At 37.6% G+C, this 27314-nt stretch overlaps 1 protein-coding gene across 3 annotated transcripts in view; it reads left to right on the forward strand.

Annotated features, from left to right (window-relative positions):
* INPP5A (inositol polyphosphate-5-phosphatase A) overlaps window positions 1–27314 on the forward strand; it is a 297349-nt gene that overhangs the window by 85508 nt on the left and 184527 nt on the right. For all 3 annotated transcript variants that reach the window (XM_034436526.3, XM_087871686.1, XM_034436525.3), the window contains exons 3-4: window positions 18779–18879; window positions 21227–21314. In XM_034436526.3, coding sequence (XP_034292417.1) covers window positions 18779–18879; window positions 21227–21314 — 189 coding nt within the window. The remainder of the gene's footprint in view (window positions 1–18778; window positions 18880–21226; window positions 21315–27314) is intronic.

Raw genomic sequence — 27314 nt, forward strand, 5'->3', positions numbered from 1 at the left:
TCTTAACCAGCTCAAGGTTGACTCAGCTTTCTATCCTTCCGAAGTTGGTAAAATTAGATTATTGGGGGCAATATGCTGACTCTCTAAACCACTTAAGGAGGGCTGTAAAGTACTGTGAAGCGGTATATAAGTCTAAGTGCTATTGCTATTGCTATGTACTACTGAGACGCAAGGCAGTTTACTCTCCTCCAAAAAGGGAAGCATAATTAGCTAAATAATTGCACTTTTATATAGTTTGGCATTCAGTAATTCTGTTTCCACTTTCTGTTGTAGATTCTTAAGCAGATTCAATGGGATAAACTTGTTTGAATAACTATCCTTCTGGATAAGCATTGATAGGTTTGTGCCCTGCTTTGCATGGCAGTTAATGTTGTGCTCATATTCATTCTTACTTAGGAGTAAGCAGTCTCATTAAACTACATAGCAGAACTAAGTGCCATTGGCTTGGAAGTCTATCTGAAAATTAGTCACAGCTCCAAAGTTCAGTTCTCCTTCCCAGTTTCTCTTCAGCAAAAGTAAGTGAGTCAAAAAATAGAGTGACATTTAGAATAGATTCAAGTGCCTTACCTCTGAGTACAGGTAGTCCTTGACTTACGACCATAATTGAGCCCAGAATTTTTGTTGCTACAGGAGGCAGTTGTTAAGTGAATTTTGCTGCATTTTACGACATTGCCTGCCCCAGTTGTTAAGTGAATCACTGCAATTATTAAGTTAGTAACACAGTTGTTAAGTGAATCCCCCATTGACTTTGCTTGACAGAAGGTCTCTAATAAATATGAATCAATTGCCAAGTGTCTGAATTTGATCACGGGACTATGGGCATGATGCAGAATGGTGCGATGGCCTAGAGGTGGAGCTCTCACCTCACAATCAGGACGCTGTGAGTTCGATCCTAGGTAGAGGCAGATATTTCTCTCTCTGGGCACGATGAGAATATATCTGTTGAATATAACTCTGCATTGGTGACAGGAAGGGCATTTGGCCAGTAAACACTCTGCTCCATTCAGTTGCCCAGACTTCATCCAGGGAGGGATTATGGGATCATTAAAAGATGATGATGATGATGATTATGGGAATGATGCAACAGTTGTAAGTGTGAAAAACCTTCATAAGTCACTTTTTTCAGTGCTGTTTTAACTTCGAACAGTCACTAAACAAACTGTTGTAAGTCTAAGACTACCTGTAATTATAGGAATTCAACAATGGGCTACAATAAGCTATTTGAATGGAGGATCTGTTATCTTCCTTCTAGAATCCTATATTAGAGGGAAAATATGTGATAAAAAGGTACACTATTACACCAGATGGCAATTCTTCCCTGCATCCAACAATGGCTGTGTGCCGGGAAAATTTTTATTCCTTGTATCTACTAATAAAGACTTCTGGTAGGCATTGTGGTGTATGTGCACGTTTCTCATTTTTATCTCATGCTTATTTTCATCTATGGAAATAATGGTGCTATTGTTTTTCATCATTTTGCAAATAGTATCTTTCAAGGTGGATTTGCATAATTGGATGCAAAATGTGCTAAAGTGTCAGATTGCCAATTAAAGTTTGCGGGATTGTCAATTACATTTACAACCACGGAAAACAAAAATATGGTATAGCAGAGGGATGCATTCTGTTTTCTTACTCACCTCAGTAATTTTCTTCTTTCCTTTTTTTGAAAGTGCTTACTGCAGTTATCTTTGTTTAAAGGAAGTGGCTACAGTAAAATAAAAGTCCAACTTTCTGCAGATACCCTAAAAGATATTTTATCTGTCATTTTTCCCAAGTGGAAAAAATGATGGTTTCTGTTTTCTTGATAGTATTATGCTAGTTTTACTCCTTGCAATATACAAGAAGCAAGAAGTGAAATAATTTTGTAGCTATTAATTATGGACAAAATGGAAAATAGCATGTGGAATCTACTTTTGGCTGTATCCAACAATAATTAATGAAGCTCAGTTAATTCAGTGTTTCTCAACTTTGGCAACTTTAAGAGGTGTGAACTTTCATTCCCAGAATTCCCCAGCCAGCCATAGTGGGTGGAGAATTCTGGGAGTTGGAAGTTCACCTCTTAACATTGCTAAGATTGAGAAACACTGAGTTAATTCAAACAGAAATCTAGATACCCTTAAGTTCATATTCTGTTATTTTCATACATGGAAAACCGATGATCCTTTCTGAAGTAGGCCTTTTCAAATTATTTTAATACTGTTTCCCTCCATTAAAATGTCATGTCTTTTATAAAGCACTTTTTATGGCTCTCTTTTTTTCTTAATTAGTCTGTAATCAAGCTTGCCTCATTCAAGATTTAATTGTAGACGAAGACCAATCTTGTATTCATGAATAGAACCTGATTTGGTGGATATGTTTTGTAATGTAGCTATTTGGGTTTCTTGGGGTTTTTTTTTTTTGAAAAAGAAAATTCTTTCTCTGAAAACATTTCACTTCTCATCCAAGAAGCTTCTTCAGTTCTAGTATTCAGAACTAGTATTCAGAACTGAAGAAGCTCTTGGATGAGAAGTGAAACATTTCAAAAAAAAAAAAAAAAGGAAGTCCAGTTACATTTTGGAAAAACACCTCTGGGACAACCATAACTGGATGGCTGAGAATCTCCACAAAAATCTGGAAAATAAAATAACATCAGTGACACCTGGAAAGTGGAGAAAGATAACTGTGAGCTCACCTGAGTACAGGTGCACTATTTTATTAACTACTTGCAGTGATAAAAGCAGCAAAACATGCTTATTTTCCCACTCTTATTGTGTCTGCAGCCAAGTTGTTTATTATTTATTACCTGTTTTGAATTTATTAGCTGCCCAGAATTGTAGTTTGGGCAGCATACAAAGACAACAATAATAAATACAGTTCAGATGACTTGGTCCATTCTAAGTGGAGTAGCCCTTAGAGCAGCGGTGTCAAACTTGCGTCATCATGGTGGCATCGTGTGATTATTGGGACCTTTCCCCCGTCACTAAACTGGGTGGGGATGGAGCCAGCACGTGATGCATCCGGTCTGTGGGCTGCAAGTTTGATACCCCTGCCTTAGAGGGATTTTTCTAGACCTTTGTTGGATGAAGTTGCTCAATTTTGGCTGTGCAGTCCCATGGAGATGACTGAGACATTATACTCTTCATAGTTAGGAAGAGGGTTTTTTTGGAACAAAAAAACAGGGTCCTTGGAGCTGTGAGGTTAACTTCCTGTGCTCCACGTCCCATCTGTCTGGTCAGGACCTCCCAGGCCATATGGTTGATCTATGTGGTGGTGAATGCTTTTTCAAAGGGAGAATATGGTTCTTCCTGCTTTGAAAGAAGCATTGGTTTGCCCTCTCTTTAAGCACCATCACTGGATCCAACAGACTTGGGTAATTTTGACCAGGGGTATCCAATCTTGGTTAATTTATGATTTGTAGACTCCAAGTCCCAGAATTCTCCAGACAGCATGATCTAGACCAGGGGTATCAAAGTCTTGATTTTATTGAGGACCGCATTCTGGGTTGTGTTTGACCTCAGGGGACTGAGGTGGGCATGGCCAGGTTAGGCATGGTCAGTTTAACATCACCTGTGTCAGGGGCGCCTGTGGTGGCCCGAGCTCTCGGCCAGAGAAAACGGGATCCTGAGCTCCATTTTCACCTGTAATGGCCTCCTGCAACCCTCTGCCAGCGAAAACAGAGCTCGGGAGGGCCGCCTGCAGCCCTCCCTAGCTCCATTTTTGCTGGCAGAGGCACCGTGGGTCAGTCCTTTACTGTTTCCAGGGTGGCCCCACAGGCCAGATCTAAGCATCCTGCAGGCCGGATCTGGTCCCTGGGCCTTGAGTTTGACACCCCTGATCTAGACAGACATTCTTAAACTTTTGATGTCTTGGATTCCTTGGAGAATCTGGTAAAACCTGTGAACCCACTCTCAAAATAATGAATTTTAATTCGTAAAGTAGAATACACATAGATTGTATTACAAAGGAAAACCATTATACTCAAATTCAATTATGGAAATATTTTTTTAAAAAACAGATGGGCCTCTTTATTAATCCATTAAATCATTAGCAATACAATACTCTTTATAATACTCAATTGTAGTGAGACCTGCAAAACATAATATTTTTAGAATCTAGAGGTCATAAATTACCTTTTTGTGGTCTACATTCACTATTAAATGAAAACTATATTTCAGCTAAGAGATTAATGAGAATTGTATTCTTTTCCACCCACATTTAGAGACACCCTGAAATATATCTGTAGATCCAGGTTAAGAATCCCTAATTTAGACCCTTTAAGTTTTAGGCTGGGTTGTAGCACCAAGGCAGCAACGATTGCATTTATGGATGCCTTCTGGTGAACATGGAACAGGGCAGTGTCCCCATGCTATCTAATCGCTCAGTGTCTTTCAGTGCTATTGACTTTGTTATCCTTCTCAGCCAGCTTTAGTGATTGGAACAGGGGCATTATTTTGCAGTGGTTCTCCATTCTCTTCTGGGGCTAGTTCCAATCAGTATGGGAGAGGTCAAGCTCTAGGCCCCTGCATTGAGGGGGCCCTAGAACGTGATTCTCATTATTTCTCTGTAACCTCTATATGAAACTGCCAAGTGAAGTCACCTATCAATATACTGATAGAGTATGTAGATTAGGAATGTCAAACTCAAGGCCCATGGGCCGGATCAGGCCCATAGGGTGCTTAGATCTGGCCTGTGGGGCCACTCTGGAAACAGCAAAAGACCAGCCCGTAGTGCCTCTGCCAACAAAAACACAGCCCTCCTGAACTCCATTTTCATTGGCAGAGGGTTGCAGGAGGCCATCGCAGCTGAAAACGGAGCTTAGGGGCCTGTTTTCTCTGGCAGAGCGCTCCGGCCACCACAAGCACCCCCCAACACAAGTGTCATTGATTTGGCCATGTCCCCCCCAAGGTCAAACACAACCCTGATGCAGCCCTCAATGAAATCGAGTTTGACACCTCTGATATAGACTTTTGGTCACTTTACATTTATTTTTTATTTTAGCACATGTGCCATTGTACATTGTGAAGTTGTGATATATTTTAAAAGGATGCTGACTTTTGCTACAAAGCTGTATGAATAAAAAAGTAGTCTCAGCATTAGTTGATTGTGTTAATTGCTAATGAAACTACCGTTGTGTGTCTTGTACTATAAAAACTTCTATTCCATGGATTCATCGGTATTTTATATTGACCTAACTCTCTATCCGGCATGAACTGGATAGCAAAATATTTGTTGGATCCTTGCTTTTAGTACATTAGCTAGTACAGGAAAAAAACAATATGGAACATCAACAATTTTGTTTTTAAAGGAAGAGTAGTGATTATGTCATTAGTGAGAGCTTTCCTTTTTTGAGTGTTTATTTAATTAACAATTTTGTATACATATAATAACTGTGGGATCTGGTTTTAGGGTTGCATCATATCCTTTAATTCTGGCTTAGAGTACTATTCTGCTTAACTGGACCTCTGGATATTTTTTGCTTCAGGGATTAATGGTAGAAAAAGTGTTATTTTAAGCACATAAAGGTTAGTTTGTTGGCAGAAAAATGTGTCATTCCTATAAATAAGTAAACAGCCTCAGAAAAAATAAACACAGCCTGGCTGACCATAGTAACATTTCAACTTTCATATTGGGCAAGCATATTAATTACATCAGTTCAAATTTTGTACATTTTATGAGTTGGCCTAGTGAAAATATTGTCCTGGCGCTGATTATAATATTTCAGGGACTGAGTGATGAACCCATTTCCATGACTTTATATAAAGATTGTTGTGTGGGATTTTCTGCCCTTCTGGAGGATGACAACCCCAAAACTAGGTGCTCCTAGGGGGGGTCACACTTGGTGAGGGTCAGAAGAGGAGAGAAACTAAATGCATGCGCCAGGGAGTGAGAGGAGGGAGAGCTTTGCAGCTGTGAAAAAAGCCAACCCACCAATGAAAAGGAAGTCAAAATCAAATGCAGAGAAATACAATTGCAAACACTTCTGGGAAAATTGAAATGGAAAAATATTTAAGAGAAGAAAAGCAAAGGGGCAAATTAAATGGGTTTCAGAACAAGCTTTCACAATAGCTGAGGAAAGATGGAAGACGAAAGTTTTGGTCAGCAAGAAGGACATACAACAATTAAATGCAGACTTTCGATGTCAAGCAAGAAAGGAAAATGAATTACCGTGTTTTTCGGAGTATAAAACGCACCTTTCCTCCCCAAAAAAGACGGTGAAAATCTGGGTGCGTCTTATACTCCAAATGTAGCCCTGCCCAGCTTCTCAAATGGAGGTTTCAGAGGCTGAAAAAAGCATCAGAAACGAAGCTTCAGAAAAAAGCCCCCAAACAGAGCTTCAGAGGCTTTTTTTCTGAAGCTCTGTTTCAGAGGCTTTCAGAGGCAGAAAAGAAAGTTTTTTCAGAAACAGAGTTTCAGAAGTTTCAGAGGCAGAAAAAAAAGCAAGGCACAGAGCTCACAATCAAGGAACCTGTTGCTAAAATTCACCTCTGGGAACAGCTGATTGGGAGTATTCCGGGAGGCCGATCCACCTGCCAATCAGCTTTTTTCTTATTTTCCTCCCCAAAACTAAGGTGCGTCTTATACTTGAAAAATATGGTAGATCTCAAGCAGAAATATGATGAGAAAAGGAAATAGGGAAATCGTTTTAAAGACAATCAATTAGGTCAAAAATAGTAATTAAGGTAGGAACAGTAGGCATATTATAGTAGGCTGCCAAAATACCAATGACCACTATGTGATTCTTTAGCAATTCTCTAAATTTTTAAAGCCCAGATAAGGTCAAGGAATAAAGAATACAAAACAGTAATCAAAGAGAGCTGAAAGAGGCAAATATGGTTAAAGAAAAGTGAAATGATTGTACTGACATCCTTTGCAAATTGGATTATAGAATAGCAGAAAGAGTTATAGGGATTACAGATAGTTCTCGACAATTCGTTTAGTGACTATTCAAAATTCCAATAGCATTGAAAAAAGTTACTTATGACTGCTTTTCACACTTAAGACCATTGCAGCATCCCCAGTCATGTGATCAAAATTCAGATGCTTGGGAACTGACTTATATTTATGACTGTTGCGATGTCCTGGGGTCATGAGAACACCTTTTGCAAACTTCTGACGAGAAGTCAACGAGGAAGCCAGATTCACTTAACAAGCTTGTTACTCACTTAACAACTACAATGACTCACTTAACTAGTATGACAAGAAAAGTCATAAAATGGGACAAAATTCACTTAACAACTGTTTCACTTGGCCACAGAAATTTTGGGCTCAATTGTCATGAATCGAGGACTACCTGTATATTACTCAACACTCTACATGGAAGTGAGGTGCAAAAGCAAATAGACCAGCTGTCAAATGGAAAAGCATTGGGTGCTGATCAGATACCTTTGGGCTGTTTAAGGGTACAGGAGAAGAGGCAGTTAAAGTGATAATGGTTATATGTCAACAAGCATGGAACAAGACTGCTAGAGATTGTAAAATCGGTGCATTTCCTTATATTTAAAAAAAGAGGCAAGAAAAAATGCAAAATGCCATTGGATTGATTTCTCACAAAAGCAAAGGGTTATTTAAGTTCTTATAGACAGAGAAATTCATACAGGTTTCAGAAAGGCAGATGGGTATAAGATCAGATGGGTATAAGATGCATAGTGAAGAGGGTAAGAGGGCAAAAAAATATTTAGTCTTTTCATTGCCATCTGATGGCCATTCCCATGGGAGTCCAGAGGAGGTGTCCCAAATTAAGAGTTGATTATTTTTTGGGGAATCTATTGAATGAACAAGAACATACTATAAGAACTTAATATAGAGAAATAATGTAGCTCATAGTGGGGAAGCAAGTGAAACAAACTTAGATATTGTTCTGATATAACAGGGCTGTCAAACTTGCAGCCCACATGCCCAATGTGTCACACGCTGGTCACGCTCATGCCCGGTTTAGTGAAAGGGAAAAAAGTCTCAATATGTCATGTGATGACGCTGTGATGATGCGAGTTTGACAGCCCTGTGATATACAATGTAAAGACTATAAGAAAGGCAAGATAGAAGAAATGACAGCTAAAATCAGAATCAGTTTCAGCACTTACCATTTGAGATATGTATAGACCAGTGGTGTGATTCAAAAATTTGGTGGGCGTGGCATGGCTTGGTGGGCGTGGCAGGGGAAGGATACTGTAAAATCTCCATTCCCACCCCACTCCAGGGGAAAGTTACTGCAAAATCTCCATTTCTTCCCGATCAGCTGGGACTCGGGAGGCAGAGAACAGGGCCAGTCAGAACTGGTATTTACCGATTCTCCGAACTACTCAAAATTTCTGCTACCAGTTCTCCAGAACTGGTCAGAACCTGCTGAATACCACCTCTGGTGTAGACTACTTAGCTAAAGAAGACTTAGAAAAGTTCATTATGGGAGCAAAACAGAAAATAGAGAATCCAATTAATGTTAAATGCCAAAAATACAATGTTAGCTTGCATGTTTAATACATTTATAATTTAGGGCAAAAAAGTAAAAATAGTAGATAGATTTGGGGGTGGGGGTTAAAGAATAGCTAAAAATGGACAATGGCCTCAAGAGATTAAATCTAAGAATGAATGAAGTAATAGATGTAGAAAAGATGTGACAGATGTCTTGTGACAACAACATTCAGAATAAGCACAGTGGTCTTTCCACTGGTAATGTATACCTGTGCAAGTTCAATCCTGAGAAAGATCAAAGAATCTTATAGAGGTGGATACGTTTTCTAAGAGTACCAAGAATGCAAAAAAAAAAAAAAAGTCATTTTGTCATGAACTACATAAAGGCTGACATCACCTTTGTGGAAATACTCACATTCATCAGACATATGATGCCAGTGGATGATGTAGTCAAAGAAATTATTGTGCTTGGCAAAGTTAAAGGAAATAGAAGAAGGGGAAGGCGATGCGTAAAATGGAATCAAAGAGATTACTGTGATGTCCTTGGAGGATGTTATTTCTGGAAACAGGTTGAGATGGTAAGCTTTTCTCTCGGCAGTCACCATGAATTAAATTCTACTTGATGACATCTAACAGACCCTTTATATGTTAAATAGAAAGCAAAATATCTTAATAAAAAGATAATGAATTTAGGAGTTCCAGCCAAGGTGGAAAAAGACTGAGCATCACTTTGGTGATGTCTCCCTTCTTAAGCTGTTGAAAACTATAATTGGACTGCTTATTTCCTTTCTCCTGCTCCTGCCCCCTCCATCTCATGATAGAACGACACCATCTCAACTGGAAATGGAAAAATCCATAACAGCTGCCGTAAAGGACCATACATTTCTGTTTCCAAGAGCCCAGCTCCAATAGAAAATACAGCGGATTCTGTTGTTAGCCTAATCGTATATAAAATTGGAGGTGTTTGTTGTGCAGTTCTTGATTGCAATATATAATCAAATCAAGAGAAGGGGAACTAATTTTGGTTCATTTACACTCCATAAGTAGAAGGCTCATAATATTTTTTTTTAAAGTTGGTTAAAGTTGAATTTTGTGTAGAGGAAAACTAAAAACGTTTAGGAAAATAATGCATATATCTCCTGAAAAAATGAAAAAAGAAAAAAGACTTAATTTTAAAGGGGATGCCAGTATGTCAAGAGAAACTGGCACAGATTCAAGATAAGAGCTGGTAGAAAAAAATTAGTTTTAAATTTTTCATAAATAAAGAATGAGCATCCTCTAGTGGCTCTGAAGGGTAAATGTTTTAGGGAGTTTTCTCGCTTTGATCCTGTAAGTCCCTTGCTTCGGGATAGAAACGTTTTAGGGAGCTATTTAATGTGAAAGATTGTGTTGAAATGAAATGCAACACATGATGTTCCATTAAGGTTCCAATCTTGATGTAGACTGAATCCAGCAACAGTGGAATTTCTTGAAGTTCTATATGTGAAAATATTGTAAACTCTTCCGACAAACAACCTCTTTGGAATTTGTTGGGAAATTAATCTTCTTTCCTGAATTGCCTTCCAAGATAGTAAAAACCATGAAAAATGAAATCATGTTTAGTTACAGGCAGAAATAAAGACTTATTTTTTTCTAGCCTGAAATTTTTGGAATGATCATGCTATAATTACAGGTAGTCTTCAATTTACGACCACAATTGAGCCCAAAATTTATGTTGTACATGAGAAATTTGTTGTGACTTTTGCCCCATTTTATGACCTTTTTTGCTAAGTGAATCACTGCAGTTGTTAAATTAGTAATACGGTTGTTGAATCTGACTTCTCCATTGACTTTACTTGTCAGAAGATCGCAAAAGGGGATCACATGACTCTGGAACAGTGAAACTGTCATAAATATGTCAGTTGCCAAGCATCTGAATTTTGATCATGTGACCATGGGGATGCTACAATGGTTGTAAGTGTGAAATGGTCATAAATCACTTTTTTCAGTGCATTGTAACTTCAAACGGTCACTAAACAAATTTCTAAACTGAGGAATATATATATATATATATATATATATTATGTGTACACACACACACATAATGAACTGAAGTTGGACTACAAAAGCAATCCTCACAATTATGTAAATGTCAAGAGGATTTTTTAATATATATTTAGGTTTGCAGTAGTTCATTTATTTTAGATTTAATTTTGCAGTTGGAACTGTTTTTAGCTTAGGGCAATTATGGCTAATCTTTTCTGGACTGAGTGCCCAAAGCACAAGCGTGCCCGAACCCCCAAAATGCAATGTGTGTGCGGTCCCCATGCATGTGCCCCATTCCCCATGTGTGCATGCCCCCTGCGCATGTGTGCGTGCCCCCCCGCACACTCCCCACGCATGTGTGGGTGGCCCACACATGCGTGGGCAGCACCTGCCCCGCCGCACATGCACAGGAGAGACCCGAAGACCAGCTGGCTGGCGGGAGGCACATGTGCAGCGGTGCTGAACTGGGGCAACAGCTTGTGTGCCCACAGAGAGGGCGCTGCGTGCTACCTCTGGCACGCGTGACATGAGTTCGCCATCACGGGCTTAGAGGGATAGAGTGGGTAAGTCTGCAATTTAGGTATGTCTCATCAGGAGTCCTTTCAGAAATAGGGATTTTCTCCCTTTTTTCTTTCTATTTTTTTCCCACCTTTTTTTCTTAAAGCATTGGTTTTTCTTTTTTCAATTTTTTCTCTTAATTTCTCTTTTTTTGTGACTAAGGATTTTGGTATGTTCATTTTTAACTTACTTTTACTGCATATCTTTTCATTTTTATTTTACAATAAAAAGAGTAAGTTTTAATTCCTTTGACAATTTTTAATTTTGTATGGCCTTAATCAAGAATCATGTTGAGTTTTCTCTATACATAATTATAACAGTTTAATTTTTCTGTTTGGTTGGTTTTGCATCATGCAGTGTTAGAAGATAGAGATGTGTATTCAAGAGAAGGCAGTTATTTTTTTTTACAAACTGAGTACACAGAAATGTGAAGTAACTTTTCTGCAAAAAAGTTATTTTGTTTCTGATGAAAAATATTTCCATGCAAAAAAATTGGGATTGCCAAGATTTGTAATTGTGGCAATTGAAAATTGGTTACAGGAATTTTACATTAATTAAGACTTCTCATTTTATAACTGAACAATACACTTCAAACCTTGGACGCCATTATATAATTTTAGTTGAACAGGGAGAGTCAGAACACTATAATTGATTTTTATGGGCCAATCACAGACAAACTAATTATTCTACACAGAGGTTTTGCTAAGCTTTGTGTTTACAGGAAGACCATATAATGCTGACGGGATTTTAATTTAGCATGGGACTTAATTGGAACAAGTTTCTAAGAAAACTAAGCCACAAAGCTGGAGCATTATTAATATTTATACAAAGAATTTTATTTAGTTGACATGGAAATAATTAAATATAATTTAGGAATAATATGTTTTTTTTTTAATTCGTCATGGTGCAATGTTTGATTACCTTGTATTGTCTTGATCCATAGTAATCCGGTAAAGAACCAAATTAGAGAACCAAATTTGTTGAGGGCTCCACCCTCTGAAACAGTATATTCTCCTCCCAAATTAGAATAACAGAATAACAGACTTAAAAGGGACCTTGGAGGTCTTCTAGTCCAACCCCCTGCTCAGGCAGGAAACCCTATATATCATTTCAGGCAAATGATAATCGCCCTCTCTCCTAAATGATAATCTCCCTCTCAAAAAGCCCCTAAATCCTAGCTTTGGTCCCAGGTCTGGAGTTAATTGGGTTTTTTTGGGGGGGTGGGGGGGCAGGTGGCTATTGTGGTTTGTTATAATTGTTGTTTTTAGTCTGGTATGCTTTTTTCATTTTGTTTGTTTTTAGTTTTCAGCTTAATATTATATTTTATAAACTGCATAGAGTTCACTATTGTTCAGTTGTAGAGATATCTGTTGTATAGATTTTTTTTTAATACAATAAAGCTTCCAAGGATTTCTCAAACTCATTCAAATGATTTAGCCACATCTTTATTGCAGGGAATATTTGATTTATGAAATTCAGAAAGGCTCAGAGTTGCTGTAGAATACTGTAAAAATATGAAAAAACTTAATAACTATGTTGTTGGAGTTATATAATTAGCCTTTTTCATTTTCTGAGACCCATATAATAATCGAATCAACATGGATTTGCAGGGCTTAATGACCACAATTTTGGTTAAATTGGGCAGTCGTTAAGCAGGTTACAGCCTGACTCAATTTTACATCTGTTTTTTATGATGGTTGTAAAGCAAATCACCATGGTTGTTAACTGAATCACATGGTTGTTAAGCAAATCTACCATATCTAAAGGGCATTTTTGTCATTTTCTACTGGAACATGGCCAAAAAAAGGTTATAAATCACAAATGAAGACCGGACACTGCAACATTTAAGCTGGTTGCCAAGTGCCCAAAATGCAATTACATGATCTCGGGGGTGCTCGAATGTTTACAATGGCTGGATGTGCTTTACAGGACATAAAGCATCCTTTCCAAGGCTGTTGTAACTTTAAGTGGTCATTTATCCAATGGTTCCCTTCCTGTTGACAGTAGTAACAAGTTTTAACTAGATGCTCTTCTAGAAAGTTTGCAAGTAAATTAACAGTATCAAATGAACTCCACCCAAGATGGAGACCTACTTTCATCATGGCAAGAATGTCCTAATCGAAGTTTCAAACTTATCAAGCTAATGGACATTTTATAGCAGTCTTATACCATACTGTTCCTTCCTCCATACACATATTTAAGCCTTATACTTTATGGATGCGGTGTTCTCGGAACAAAGTTTTTTCTTATTTTAATTTAGTGGATGTGGGTTATTCCTAGTCAGCTCGTGCCAATATTTAATTTATTTATTACACTACTTGCATTATTCATTACTTGCATTAAGTACCACCTTTTTTATATCATTCATCTTGCAAACAGCCTGAGGTGGAGAGTGAGTTTATTTTCCCGCACTTTTTATCTGCGAGGTATCCCTGTTAGGCTGAGAATCAGTTGATTTATCTGAGATTATTTGCTCACATATCGGCTTCATTTTGTCAGCTACCCTGGCAGAGTTCCTTCTGGATATACAAAGACACAACCACAACAGACATGCCAGAACATCTCTGAAAGGGCTGGGAATGGTTGCACCAAGCCTTAAAGCAGTTGCTCCACACCCTAGCTCAGTGATGGCTAACCTTTTTGCCGTCGCGTGCCAAAAGCATGGGGAGCATGGGGGGGGGTCGCACAAACGTGTGCCCACACCCATAATTCAATGTTCCCTGCCCCCCCCACGCATGCGCAAATGACCCTCCCACACACTCCCCCTGCTTTTGGCACATGATGGCACAGTGGGCCCTCCAGAGGCCGGAAACGGCCCATTTGCTGACTTCTGGTGGGACCGGAAGGCCCGAAAACCAGCTGGTCGGTGTACGAATGTGCACTGGAGCTGAGCTAGGGCAATGCTTGCATGCCCACTATTATGGCTCAGCGTGCCACCTGTGGCATTTGTGCCATAGGTTCGCCATCACGGCCCTAGCTCCATGGAGTTCAGAGCTCAGTCCAGAGAATGATCAGCATAAGCCTATTCTCATCTACAGGTAGTCCTCAATTTACACAATTGGAATCAGGATTTCCATCGTTTAATGAGTCAGGCCCGATTTTATGGCTTTTTTTTTTTTTTTTTTTTTTTTTGCCATAATTGTTAAGCAAATCACTTCAGGTAAGTGAACCATGCGGTCATTAAACAAATTCGGCTTCCCACATTGAATTTGCTTGTTAGAAGCCAATTGGAAAAGTTGCAAATAGTGATAACATGATAACTAGAATGCTGCAACCATTGTAAATATACGTCAGTTGCCAAGCATCCAAATTTTGATCACATCTCTGTGAGGATGTTGTGATGGTCTTAGATGTGAGAACCGGTCATAAATCGCTATTTTCAATGCCATTGTAACTTCAAACAGTTCGTAAATGAATGGTTGTAAGTTGAGGATTACCTGTATTATAAAAATAATTGAACATTAGATAGAAACCCGAAAGTTCATGCAGATATAAATTGAAACATGTCTGGCTGCAACCAGCACTTTATGCTTTGCATTTATAAGTTAGAGTATGGAACCAAGCTGATTTTAGTAGATTGCACTTTTATTACATTTGCAGCAGACTGAATGCAGTGCTTTCATTTCTTATACAGTAGCTACCATGTTTCTCCGAAAAGAAGACCCGGTCTTTAATTATTATTATTTTTGCTCTAAAAGACGCATTAGGGCTTCTTTTTGGAGAAACACGGTTGGAAGAAGAAGCAGATTTATGGTTGCAGAAGAGTGGAAATTGCAAAACAGCACATAAGAACATTCTATATTTAAAAAAGCAGCTCTCATTATAAATCTTTTTTTAAAAAAAGAACTGGCTATTTAACTTTCTCAAAATATAAATTTAATTATAGTTTTTCTTTTGGTCATATGATTTGCCAGCGAAAGGCCTATAAGGAACTTCCCATATAATCGAGAGGTAGCCTGTGGATGCTTGTGCTCAGAATGTTGATTTCTTTGGATATGTTTGTTTTTAAAATGCTTTGCAATTTATAGCTGAAATCCAGAGGATTCACCATTTCTACAAGACAACAAAACAAAGGGATTTTAAAAGTTCATTCAAGGGTACATGTTATTGTAAAAAAAGCTGAGAATAATACATAAACTCAGAAAAAAGTCAGATCTGAACCTAATGTTCCCTTGTTTAAGTTAGCTAATTTATTTTATAGACTTCCCAACTCCTGAATGACTCTGGGTACTTACAATTAAAGTCCAACATATTAAAAGAAATGCAGCCAACCAGAATAGAAAAATACAAAAAGTCCAAAATAAATCAGATTAAAATAAAGCAAAATAAAAAGGGGACCTCCACAATCATCCTGTTCCCAAGGCCTGGAACAACAACCAGGTCTTCAGTAGTTTCTTGAAGAACATAAGGATGATAGCCACACAAAATTCCAGGGATGAGATCATTCCAAAAGGCTGGAATTGCAGTAGAGTAGGAGTGCTTCCTAGGTCTGCAAGATGATATTCTTTAATTGATGGGATGTGTAGTTCACTCACTCTACTGGACTGAATGCATAGGCAGAGACAACAGATGATAAGAGATCCCTCAGCTAGCCAGGCCTCCTATGATACAAAAGTCTCTAAGGTAAATACCGGGCCCTTCAAATTGTACCAGAAGCCAACTGGGAACCAGTTCAAGTCACAAAGCATCTGTCACACATGGATAACATGCCCTCATCAGTGCCTGCATTGCTGCCTTCTGAACCAGCGGTAGTTGCCAGATGGTCTTCAAGGAGAGCCCCATGCTGAGCACATCACTGTAATCCAGTTGTGAGATGATTGGGGGATGAATGGCTTTCTGTAATGCTTCTGTTTCCTAGAAATAATCTTACAGCTCCACCCCTTCTATTATTACATACTGGGCCAAAAATGAGAAGCTAACTCATGTGGTTAGCAGTTTTGCGGCTCTCCCATTTGAGCTTTCAAAACTGGAAGAATTCCATTTTGTCCCACTTCATTCTTCATTCAGACAGATAATTTTAGATGGCCAAAACCAGTAATCTTAGTCTTCACCCCACCTCCTTTTTTGTGGTGGTAGAAGAGCCAAGGTGTTCTCAGTCATATAATTTTTCCTTGTATATTTCCTCCTTTTTCTTTTAAAATTATATTTGAGTGAATACCGTTAGCCTTCTGTCTGCATGTGTTCTGTCTCAACCTTACTCTTAACCACTATTTTGGCTTAATTCTGTATCTATTGTGTACCTCAATAATTTGTAAGTGTTTTCTCTGTCCCCCCCCCCCGCATACCCACATATAGATGTCTGTCTGCCCCTTCTGTCTCTCTCCCTTTCTCCATCCCTCTCTCTCTGTGTCCCTCTCCCTCTCTCTCCCTCCCCTCTCCCTCTCTCTTCTCCTCCCTCCCTCCCTCCCTCCCTCTCTCTCTCACACACACAAACACACACACACACAAATAATCTGACTATTTTTTTCAATTTCAATTATAGAATGTATGTGTTTTTATTTTTATAGTTTTAATGTACGCTGAAAACGGCATTTAATTTTGTTGTATCATGTGCAATGACAATAAAGTAAACTATATAAACTACATTCCTGAGACTATTTTATTTCGGTCTTTTATGGAATTATTTTAAATATATCAAGGATACTTCCCATTTTAAAATCTTGCTATGATTTATTAGTTTATATTTTTTAAAATTTAAGTGCTCATCACGGAGTTCAGCTCGTTGATTCATGGTGCTTTACAGCAAAACAATAAAACATGCATCATAACAGGATTCAAACAAATCCAGCGTTAATACCTCCACAATAAATTTAAAAATAAAATATTTAAAACAAGATTATTAGAACAGCAGGTGGAAGCTACATCTGGGGGCGGGAGATCTTGTTACAGTGATTCATTCTGTTGTCGTGTCAGACCTCCCTGGTAAACCAGACAGGAAACATGATTAGATGAGGTAAATCTACTTTATTGTGAGGCTACATTAACAGAACCTGCAAGTCTGAAGGTAAACTTCCTGGCTGCCACTTTCAATTGTTTGATCCATTCCTTCGAAGTTTCTTTCTCTAATGGTGAAGCCATTGGGGGCTCCTTCATCTTTTGTCTGATTTTTTCTTAGGCAGCATCTCTTCCCTCGTTTCCCAAAGGTCATTCCCACATTCCATTATGTGTTGCCATTTCTTGCAACATGTTCCACAACTTTAAGGACCATTCAGAGGCTGCAGTTAGTTCAGAATGCAGCACTCTATGTTATAATTAGGGTTAAAAGGTGGCAGTACATTATATTAACGTTGCAGACTCTATCGTGGTTACCAATGGCCTTTCAGGGATAATTTATAATACTGGTGCTATAAACCTTGGCATGTCTTGTCACCAACTTTTCTATAGGATGATATTCTCCCATTGAAACTGGGGCAGCTGGTACAATCTCCCTTCAGCGGGGTAAGGGAGACCTGGAAACCCTGTGTTTTGATGGCAGTACCAGGCCTTTGGATAGCTTCTCAGTGGACAGCCAGTTGGCTCCCACCTTCTAAAAGCAACTCTCAACAAAGGTTGTTTAGGATGCAGTTCCATTTTAGTTGCATTATGGTTAACATTTGGCTTTGTTAATTCTGTTCTATGTTTCTTAACTGGGTGCGGCTCTTTTATTTGTGTATTTTTAATTTGTGTACTCAACTTTGTATATTTTATCTTGTAAAACACTGTGTCATGCTCCTGTCGGAGCCTGAATCCGTGGGGGAGGATGAGCTGGAGCTGTGGCCAATGGAGACTGAGGGGGCGGCTTTGTTGGTTTTGGAGGAATGGGGGGAGGAGAAGGACGGGGCAGCCCCGGGCCCCTCAGGCTTGGGACGGCTTGCCAGCAGGGAGGAATGGGAGAAGGTCACTGGCTTTGACAAGTAGCCTGTCAGCAGCTTGAAATTTTGAATGGTATTATCTAAGCCCCTATCTATCCTGGCCCAGTCCTACTTTACCATGCATTAAGAACAGAGATTGGTGATTGTTTTTACCATCAGCAGGGATTTTCACTGGGAAGGGAAATTAAGCCAGACAATGCAAGAAACACCGCTATGCTGTCTTCACGATGCATCACTTGGAAGCCTCATTAGTCTGGCAGAATAGCTACTAGGACAGTGTATCTTCAACAGGTTCCTGACAGTTAAGCAACAGGAAAAACATAAATTAACATGGCCCCAAGGAGTAGTTCATTGTCAATTTCCTAATCTGCGTAGGAATGAAAGCTGCTCATTTATTTGCCTATTTCACAACTTAATATTTTAGTTTGGTTTATGTATATATAAACTGAATCCCCACTTCTTGTATTTTATTTGTCAAAACTTTTAAAGTTCTTCATGCTAATTTAAATACTACTGATTTGGAGAAGAAGAAAACTTATACTAGTTTTCCAAGTATAAAAAGTACAGGTATTCCAGTTCCATAAAACCTTTCATCTCATTTGCTTTGCAGATCTGTCACATTTAATTTAGAAAGTATCATGCAAATGAGCAGTAGATGTTATTTATTCATCTGTACCCAAGGATTTATTGATCAATATTTTACATGTCCTTTTCTGTCTTGATAGCCTTTTTGTAAAAAAAACTGCACAAAAACGATACAAGAAAATATGCATTCTGAAACCTTATAGACTCAGAAACCTTAACATAGTATTCAGAAAAGTATGTAGAGTAAATGGGATTTGATAAATTTTGATTTGAAGTGAATCATTACTGTGATTGTTTGAACATTGATTTTTAGCTGGCTTCATCTAATGTCATTTGGAATGCGATATTCATACATTTATTTTATTTTGCAGATTGTACATGCACATAAGCCACACTTCATGGCATTACATTGTCAAGAGTTTGGAGGGAAAAACTATGAAGCATCTATGTCTCACGTGGACAAGTTTGTTAAGTAAGTAACAAAAAAGTCAGGCCAAAACTAGATAAATACTTTTGCTTAGTCAACTTTGATTATTTTTGAAAAGAAAATAAATGCAAACCATTTGATACCCTCTTCAAATTACTACTCTGTTCACCTTTACAATAAGTACGCTATTTTATAATCCAATATTACTTCTCTAAGGAGAATTGCTTTCACTACTTGTTTGACTTGTCTTGCTATTACTTCAACCATTTTGGAAAATAAGATTGCTAGGAAGCTGCTTTATACCAAATCAGTGTTTGTTTATCTAACCCTGTGATGAAGCCATAGACCTTTGCACCCTAAACTCCTCTTTCTTATTGAAAGCATTTATAATTTACAGTTCCTCTTGTTTTAAAAAAATGTGTCTGCTTACCATATTTTCCGGCGTATAAGACGACTGGGCGTATAAGACGACCCCCAACTTTTCCTGTTAAAATATAGGGTTTGGGCTTTACTCGCCATATAAGATTACCCCTCTTCCAACGCATACCAAATAAAAATTAAAAAACATCAACTGGCCCACCCACAATGTAAAAGCAGCTGTGCTAGACCCAAAATGGCCCCTGCAACAAGCAGGAACCTCACACAGCCAGAAAAAGCCCCCAAAAACCCAACTTTCACACTTTACACACACACAACACAACACAACTGGCTCACTCACAATGTAAAAGCAGCTCTGCTAAACCCAAAATGGCCCCTGCAACAAGCAGGAACCTCACATAGTCACAAAAAGGCCAAAAAAAACAACTTTCACACCTTACACACACAAAATTCCACATACAGCTTTGTGAGATTTTGTGTGTTTGTGTAGTTAGAGTGAAACACTACAGAAACACACTAAATCTCAGAAAGCTGCACAAATATTATTTTATTTTATTTTTATTTTTATATGAAAACTAAATTTAAAACTTCCTAAACTTTAAATGGCTAGGTCTAAAAAAGAACAACAACAACAAAAAAAACCCAATTAACTATTTTTTTTAAAGCTCCCAAAGGGGGAAAAAACTTACCCAATAGTACAGGGGTCTCCAACCTTGGCAACTTTAAGACTTGTAGACTTCAACTCCCAGAATTTCTCAGCCAGCTTTGTTTTGCTGGCTGAGGAATTCTGGGAGTTGAAGTCCACAACTTCCTGCCTGCTTGATTGCAGGCAGGGAGTGGCTTGCTGATGGAATGGATTCAGGCAAACAAAGCAAGGCAAGCGTTGCGACTAGCAGCTGAGGTAAGCAAGCTGGAGGGGGAAAACTTTTTTCCTTTTACATGGCTCTGGCGATCCCAGCTGCGTTGCCTGATTAGCAGGCAACTCAGCTGGGATCGTCAGAGTTTGGATCGCCAGAGCAAAGGAAAAAAGTTTTTTTCCTTTTACATGGCTCTGGCGATCCCAGCTGCGTTGCCTGATTAGCAGGCAACTCAGCTGGGATCATCAGAGCTTGGATCGCCAGAGCCATTTAAGGCTGTCAGAGCCTTTCGGGCTGGTCTGCCTGGTTACAGGAGAACGACACCCGGCGTATAAGACGACCCCCGACTTTTGAGAAGATATTCATGTGTTAAAAAGTTGTCTTATACGCCGGAAAATATGGTACTTTTTGTAAAATAAAAGCACCCCCCCACACACACACACACCAGCCACTTGAAGGAACATACAAAAGCACAATCAATTTTCCAGGTTTCTAATGTCCAGATTTTTATATTTTGAGTTAGGGTCAATCTGTTTATTGATGGTTCAAAAATAAAAATAATAATAATAATAGAACCACCTGAGATAGTTACCTCCTTTGATAATGCTGACTACTTTATGCTATTTTACTTTCCATTTTGAATGGATACTTTTTTCTGATTATTTTACCTCTGCAGAATAGTAATTGTATTCCAATTCAAAGAATTAGACCCCACAGGTCTTCTGTCTGATGTGGTTTAGTAATAATTTATTCTTGGAGTATAATTTTTTTAGACATACTTTTACCACATAAGTGAATATAAAAAGAAATGTTTTTTTCTTTTGCTGAAAAAAGAGACACAGTGCCCTCTCCTGAGCACTAGAAAGAAGTTCCCTCTCGTTTTTATTACACTAACATTCCTTTTAGTGTAACATAGTTGAAAGGTGCCTGCAAATATTCATGGCTTGACTTGTGAAGGAGAACTCAACAAATAAACAATAGAATAGCAATTAATTAAATACAGCAATTTATTTCCATTGTTCATTTGTAACCGATTTCTCCAATAACCTCCCAAAAAATAAGAGGCTGTTAATATGTTTTGATTGTTCGCAAAGAGTTCCTTAATATTTCAAAAGAAATTTACTCTGTATATTTTCTTTTTAAATTTTTTTCCCCAGAGAATTGCTATCTAGTGATGCTATGAAAGACTACAATAGAGCCCGGGTTTATCTGGATGAAAATTTCAAGTCACAGGAACACTTTACGGTACATTTCCTGACACTTTTTTGTATGTTATAGATGACTTCACTTAGGCATCTTTACAAAAGGTGGCCTTTGTTAACCGTTAGATACTATTCCCAGTAACTTTGGTCAAATGCTGGTCAAATAAATTCTAGCAGTTGCATTATTGGCATATATGGAGGAATCTGGTTGAGGAAGGGTTACATAAGGCTTTTTTTTAGAGTTATTGCAGGTCAGAAGTATAGTGTATTTAATTTGCAACCGCAAATGTATTTAATAAGAGCACTCTAGATGTTAGCTTCATTTTTAAAAAGACAAAACAGGCATTAATAAAATCTGTTATCAGCAGTGTGATAATGGTTGGAGATAATTCACCACATAAAATAGATGACTTTTCAAACCCAGATAGTAACAAAAATTTCAGCTATGATAACAAAAAGTAGGCCAACGCCCCAATCAACCAATAAGAAGCCATACCCAATCAGGCATAACTTAAATATTATTCATAGAATAGTCCAAAGCACACCTTCCGGTGGAGAGAAGTTCCCTGAGGACGGGCTCAGCACAGGTCTGAAAGTTTAGAAGATTAAACCTTTGGTCCCAGTGACCGACCTAGATTGAATCCTGCAAAAAAAAATAATTACACATTTCAATTGCTTTCTAAGATTAAAAACCATCATAAGATAGTAAGATGTTAGGAATATATTATGCATATTTTTATAAAATAATAATAAAATACAAATTTACATAATTTTAAATCAGAATTGGATGCTTTCTGAAATCTTACCACCACCACTCCCCAAGATTTTGAAGTCATGGTTTTAAGGTCAGAATTGTGGGTCGCTTAATTATAGATTGCTGTTGTGTTTGCACTGAAACTCCATATATCCTCAACAGAGCAACTGTCTCACTGACACATTCTCATAAACACAAGCTAAGAAAAATAATCCCACAAAACTCCTTATCGTTCACCCAAATCGAAAAGAAACCAAATGAAAAATTGTAAACAAATCGACACAGTTTAAGAATCAGAAACCACTGTATCTTCTCACGAATCCACAGCAAACCCTGGCTGGCTATATAAACAAGTGCTTGTATTCAACCTGTCCCTGGGCTTATTAAGAACGTAGGTTAAAAATGGCTTATCTTCTTAATGCCATTTTCATTTTTCTCAGATCTCATTCTATTTGTTGCCAGGGTAGGAGAAAACACTGTAGTTATTCAGATGTTGATTTTGGACTATATTCAAATGCCAACTCAATCATGAAGTACTGGGTAACTTCAGGCCACTCTCAATTCAGTTACTTCCTAGTCTATCCACTACTGCTTTGGGGATGAAATGAGGAGGCCTCCAAGCATTCCATGGTGAATTTTCAGAGATAAGACAACAAAAATGAATGAATACTTGGTTTATGGTAGAGAGTTCTTTGTTTATAAACGTCTGTGATATTGTCGTAGCAGACAAAAACTATATTATATGTTGAACAAAATTGTGACTTGGTGGAATCAATTTATTTGAAAACCTGAACACTGAAAGTAACAAGGGAAGAGTACATCAACCAAATAACAAACAGTGAACTAACAGAAATACATATGTAATGAATGCTGAAGATGTTTCACTTTCAATATAAATGCCCCTACAGTGATGGATTTCAGTACTTTAAGCTAATGTGACCTTTAAATAAGATAGGGATTGTGCTGCAGTATAGAATAACATTACCGTAAAATCATGTTCTCCTGATTGCAAAAAATTGTAAAGTTAATTTTTGTTAGATTAATGACATTTGAGCAATATTTTCAGTCAGGCTTGCCTCAATTAATTGGCCATTAACTGAAAAAAGAAATTGAATTTATCTTGTATATAAATCCTGTGTTATTAATGGCTTTCAGAAAATTCCGTGTGTTCCCAGAAATGGAAAACACATGCTTGATCTTGATGAGCATATTATCTGTCAGAAGGAACTTTTCTAAGTATAATAAAATGATTCATGAAGACTGATATAATTTAATTTAGTACAAGGAGAATTCAAATATTTGATTAGTTCCTTTTAGATCATTTTACCTCTGGGGGGTGGGGTGGATGGAGGAGAAAGACTACATTTTCTTGACTCCTCCTATCCCCCCAGTCTCTTGTGCTGAGCACACTTTCACCACGAGGTGGAGCCAGGATATTACTTTTACACACAACTAAAGCCTCTTGGTGTGCAAATTATAGCAATCGGCTAAAGGATTTGGTTGTTGAATATTCGTTTTGCAAATTTGGAGAAATTCAGAAGGGTGTATTATAGATCTGGATCTGGTTTCCTGTGCCACATTTGATTTCCAGTGGTGGCTGTCATCAGTTGAGTAGATTTCTCTTCTACTCCAAATCTCATTTTCTGCATGCATACACCGATTTACTATAGAGAGTGGAAAAATTGAAGATAGTCTTCTGCCTCCTTTCTGTTCATCACCTCAACTAAGCGTCTAATGTAGATGACCATATATTATTATTTCTGTTTAAAATAATATTTCTCTTTCTAAAATGAAGAAACAAAAATATACAAACTATTTAACCAGTAGATGTAGTAATTTTATATATTTATTTATAAATATGGGATTTAGATTTATACTTTGTAATTTGAAAATCTAGCTGAAGTTCTATTTGGTTGCATTTTTCGACTGTGCCATTTTTTTCAATAGAGGTGATTCTCTTTTCAGTCCTTAGTCCCAAAGAATAATTTGACTGTTATCTCCAAGTCAAAAACATATTAGGCCAGTTTAGATGATAACTTTATTTGAATGGGCATAGAAATTATGCTTTTTATTCCTATCAACAGTGCTCCCCATCTTCCTTTGGATGCATAATCTGGAATATGCCTTTACTTACCAGTAGTTTCAATTGGTTTAATTTCACACAAGTCGGTTTTCAGGAAATGCCAGTTCTAAGCCTATGCATGTTGGATTGGAAGAAGCCACTAAAGGCAGCTAGTTTCTTTATTATGTCTCTTTATCCTTTACTTGAAGCCTCTTGTTTGAGTATCTAACTTTTTATGATTTTAAAAGAGGTATTTGCCATCAGTTAGGCATGAAAAATAATTTGTCTTTGAAAGTTTTCAAAAATTCATGTAGGATATCATTGTTGGAAGTGACTATTTCCCACTTCTTTCATTTTAGTGACTGCAAACATACATATATACACACACACACACAAACAAACAAACAAACAAACACATGACGTGCATGTAAACATACTTCAAATATTTAATTGAGGTTTTTCAGCAAAAAAATAGTGATATATTAACCATTAATATATTGAATACAAATTTCAAGTATAAATACAATTTTTCCTTATATGTTCTTTTTCCAGATATCATATATTTTGCCAGTAAAATTCTTTAAAAATAACTCTGATGTTAAAAAAAATCCTTGACATTACAGCAGAAGCCTTTTTAATAGCTTTTCCATTGCAAAACCTGTTGACAGTTTTTCTGATATTAATAAACAGTCTACTAATCCTTATTGGCTTTGTTCACTCACCACTTCCATTTGATTTTGGAATGATATGCTAAACCAGACATGGCTTGTAAACCATTTATAGTTAGCATTTTATATGAAATAAGTAACAAAAGTTTTCTTCAAGCCATGGTTAAAACAAATGGTGTTTTGGCAAAATCTGTATCAAGTAACCGTATGAGACGACAGCCTCTTTTTCAAAGTGCAAATGTTTCACCTCCATATGAATATCTATGGCATCGGTATGCCAGCTGAAAGTTTATTGTTAAAGGTACATTTAAAGCCGCTGTGTTTGCAGAACTAATTGCAAAGTTCTTTTGATCTTTCTGTGTATAACAGATCACTAGCAATAGTAATTGCATAATCTATGTACAGAATGTACATACAGATTAACATACACACACACACTGTTTGAAACTGCTAAAAATCTTCTTTTTCATATGGGATGAGAGGAGGAAATATAATAAATGTTAATAATTTAATAAGGTATAAATGGAGATGCTACTCAAAAGATGCACACAAAACTTCACATATGATTAACATGAAAAAGCCTTCCTGATCTTTCCTTGTTGATTGCTATTACACTGATTATTTAAAAATAGTTTCAGTTGTTTAGAAGAAAAGCAAAAACTCTATAATACTTTGATCTTTTTTATTGTAGATTCCCCCCCGCCACCCAAATAATAATGTAGACCCACACACGTTGTTTTATTTTTTTATTTTTATTTTTAAATTTGATTTATATGCTACCCTTCTCCGGAGACTCAGGGCGGCTTACAATGCGTTAAGCAATAGCCTTCATACTTTAGTATATTTATACAAAGTCAGCTTATTGCCCCCACAAACTGGGTCCTCATTTAACCTACCTTAGAAAGGATGGAAGGCTGAGTCGACCTTGAGCCTGGTAAGATTCGAACCTGCAGAAATTGCAGGCAGCTGTGTTAATAACAGGGTGCATTAAACCACTGTACTACCAAGGCTTGTTTTAATCAATGATACAGCTTGAAAAGTAAAAGCTGAAAGAATATTATGGTTCAATTATAGAGAATATATGTAGAATATATGTAACTCATAAATTGAACTGTTGGTAACAAATCATATTAATTGATTAATTATTCTCAAATGTAACCTTTGGAGTAATTTTCAGTATTTATTTTCAGTACTATTCAAGGAACCAGTTGATTTCTAAGATAAAATAAAATAATATGTCCTCCAACATAACTTATGGTTCTTATATAGGAAAAGGACAGTTTAACACTGTAATGTTATATGTGTTCATTTAGAAGTAAGTGCTCTTGTGTTTAAGAGTCTTTAGGCTAGCTTTCAAGATAAACAGGAAATTTTTATAGATCAGTAGATCTTAAGCTGAATTTTTTAAAAAAGTGCATTATTGTATGTGGTAAAAATGTTTTGTCAATATGTAGTAATAATTACGTATATAAAGCTCCTCTTCCTCTGAGATTTTTAAAGTTATAATGTAGGAAAAAGTCATGTCACAAAAAATAAACAATTTATTCACATTGGGGGGAAAAAAGATACAGCCTATAAACTCTCTACTTGTCAAATGCGTATCAGTGTACATTTAGCCACTTTGAAGTAGCCACTGCAAAATTAGTGTCTTTTTATTACTTTAATTTTAACTAAAATGGTTAAAACTGATCATCTTAATTACAACCCATTTTTGTCATAAATTTTGTCCTTGGATATTAAAATGTTTTCCTATATTCCTTAAAGTAAAAGTTAAAAGATTTTACTACATAATGATTGGTAAGTATATATGCTACTGTATTTTTCGGACTATAGGATGCTCCGAAGTATAAGACGCACCTAGCTTTTGGGGAGGAAAACAAGAAAAAAAAATCTGCCTCTGCCTCCCAGCAATTTGCCTCCTTGCAGCAAACAGCCTGGTGACCTTCAGCACAGCCTGATTTAGCATGAGCAGCTGATTGGCGGTTGGATCGGCCTACTTGAATACCGATGATCAGCTGTTCCAGGCTGCGGGGATTGGCACCACCCATTGCCACCATTGCCGCCCATCGCCACTATCACCTATTACCACCTTCGTGCATCCCATTTTTGACCTCCGTGCATCCTGTTTTCGGCCTCCATGCGCTCCATTTTTGGCCCATTCCAGGCAGCGGGGATTGCTGCCGCCGCCTATCCCCACCACCTGGAATGGGCCGAAAACAGGATGCACGGAGGCCAAAAATGGGGCGCATGGAGGCGGTGATAGGTGACCGCTGATTGGTGGCGGCGATCCAGCTGCCTGGAACAGCTGATAGGCGGTAATCTGGGAAGCTGATCCAACCGCCAATCAGCTGCTCATGCTAACTTTTTTCAGCACCATGGCAACTTCAAACAGTCATTAAATAGGACAGTCATTAACCAAGGACTGTCTGTATGGAGTCAGTAACAGGATTTTGCGTTAAAGTCTGTCAGAAAGAGACTTAATTAGGTTGTTGTTGTATACATATTTACTGTGAAATAAGTCCTACTAAACTAAACAGATTCAGACTAATTTTATATGCT

The sequence above is a fragment of the Pantherophis guttatus genome, chromosome 6 (assembly GCF_059756535.1).
Source record: "Pantherophis guttatus breed Tessera chromosome 6, ASM5975653v1, whole genome shotgun sequence".
Classification (NCBI taxonomy): domain Eukaryota; kingdom Metazoa; phylum Chordata; class Lepidosauria; order Squamata; family Colubridae; genus Pantherophis; species Pantherophis guttatus.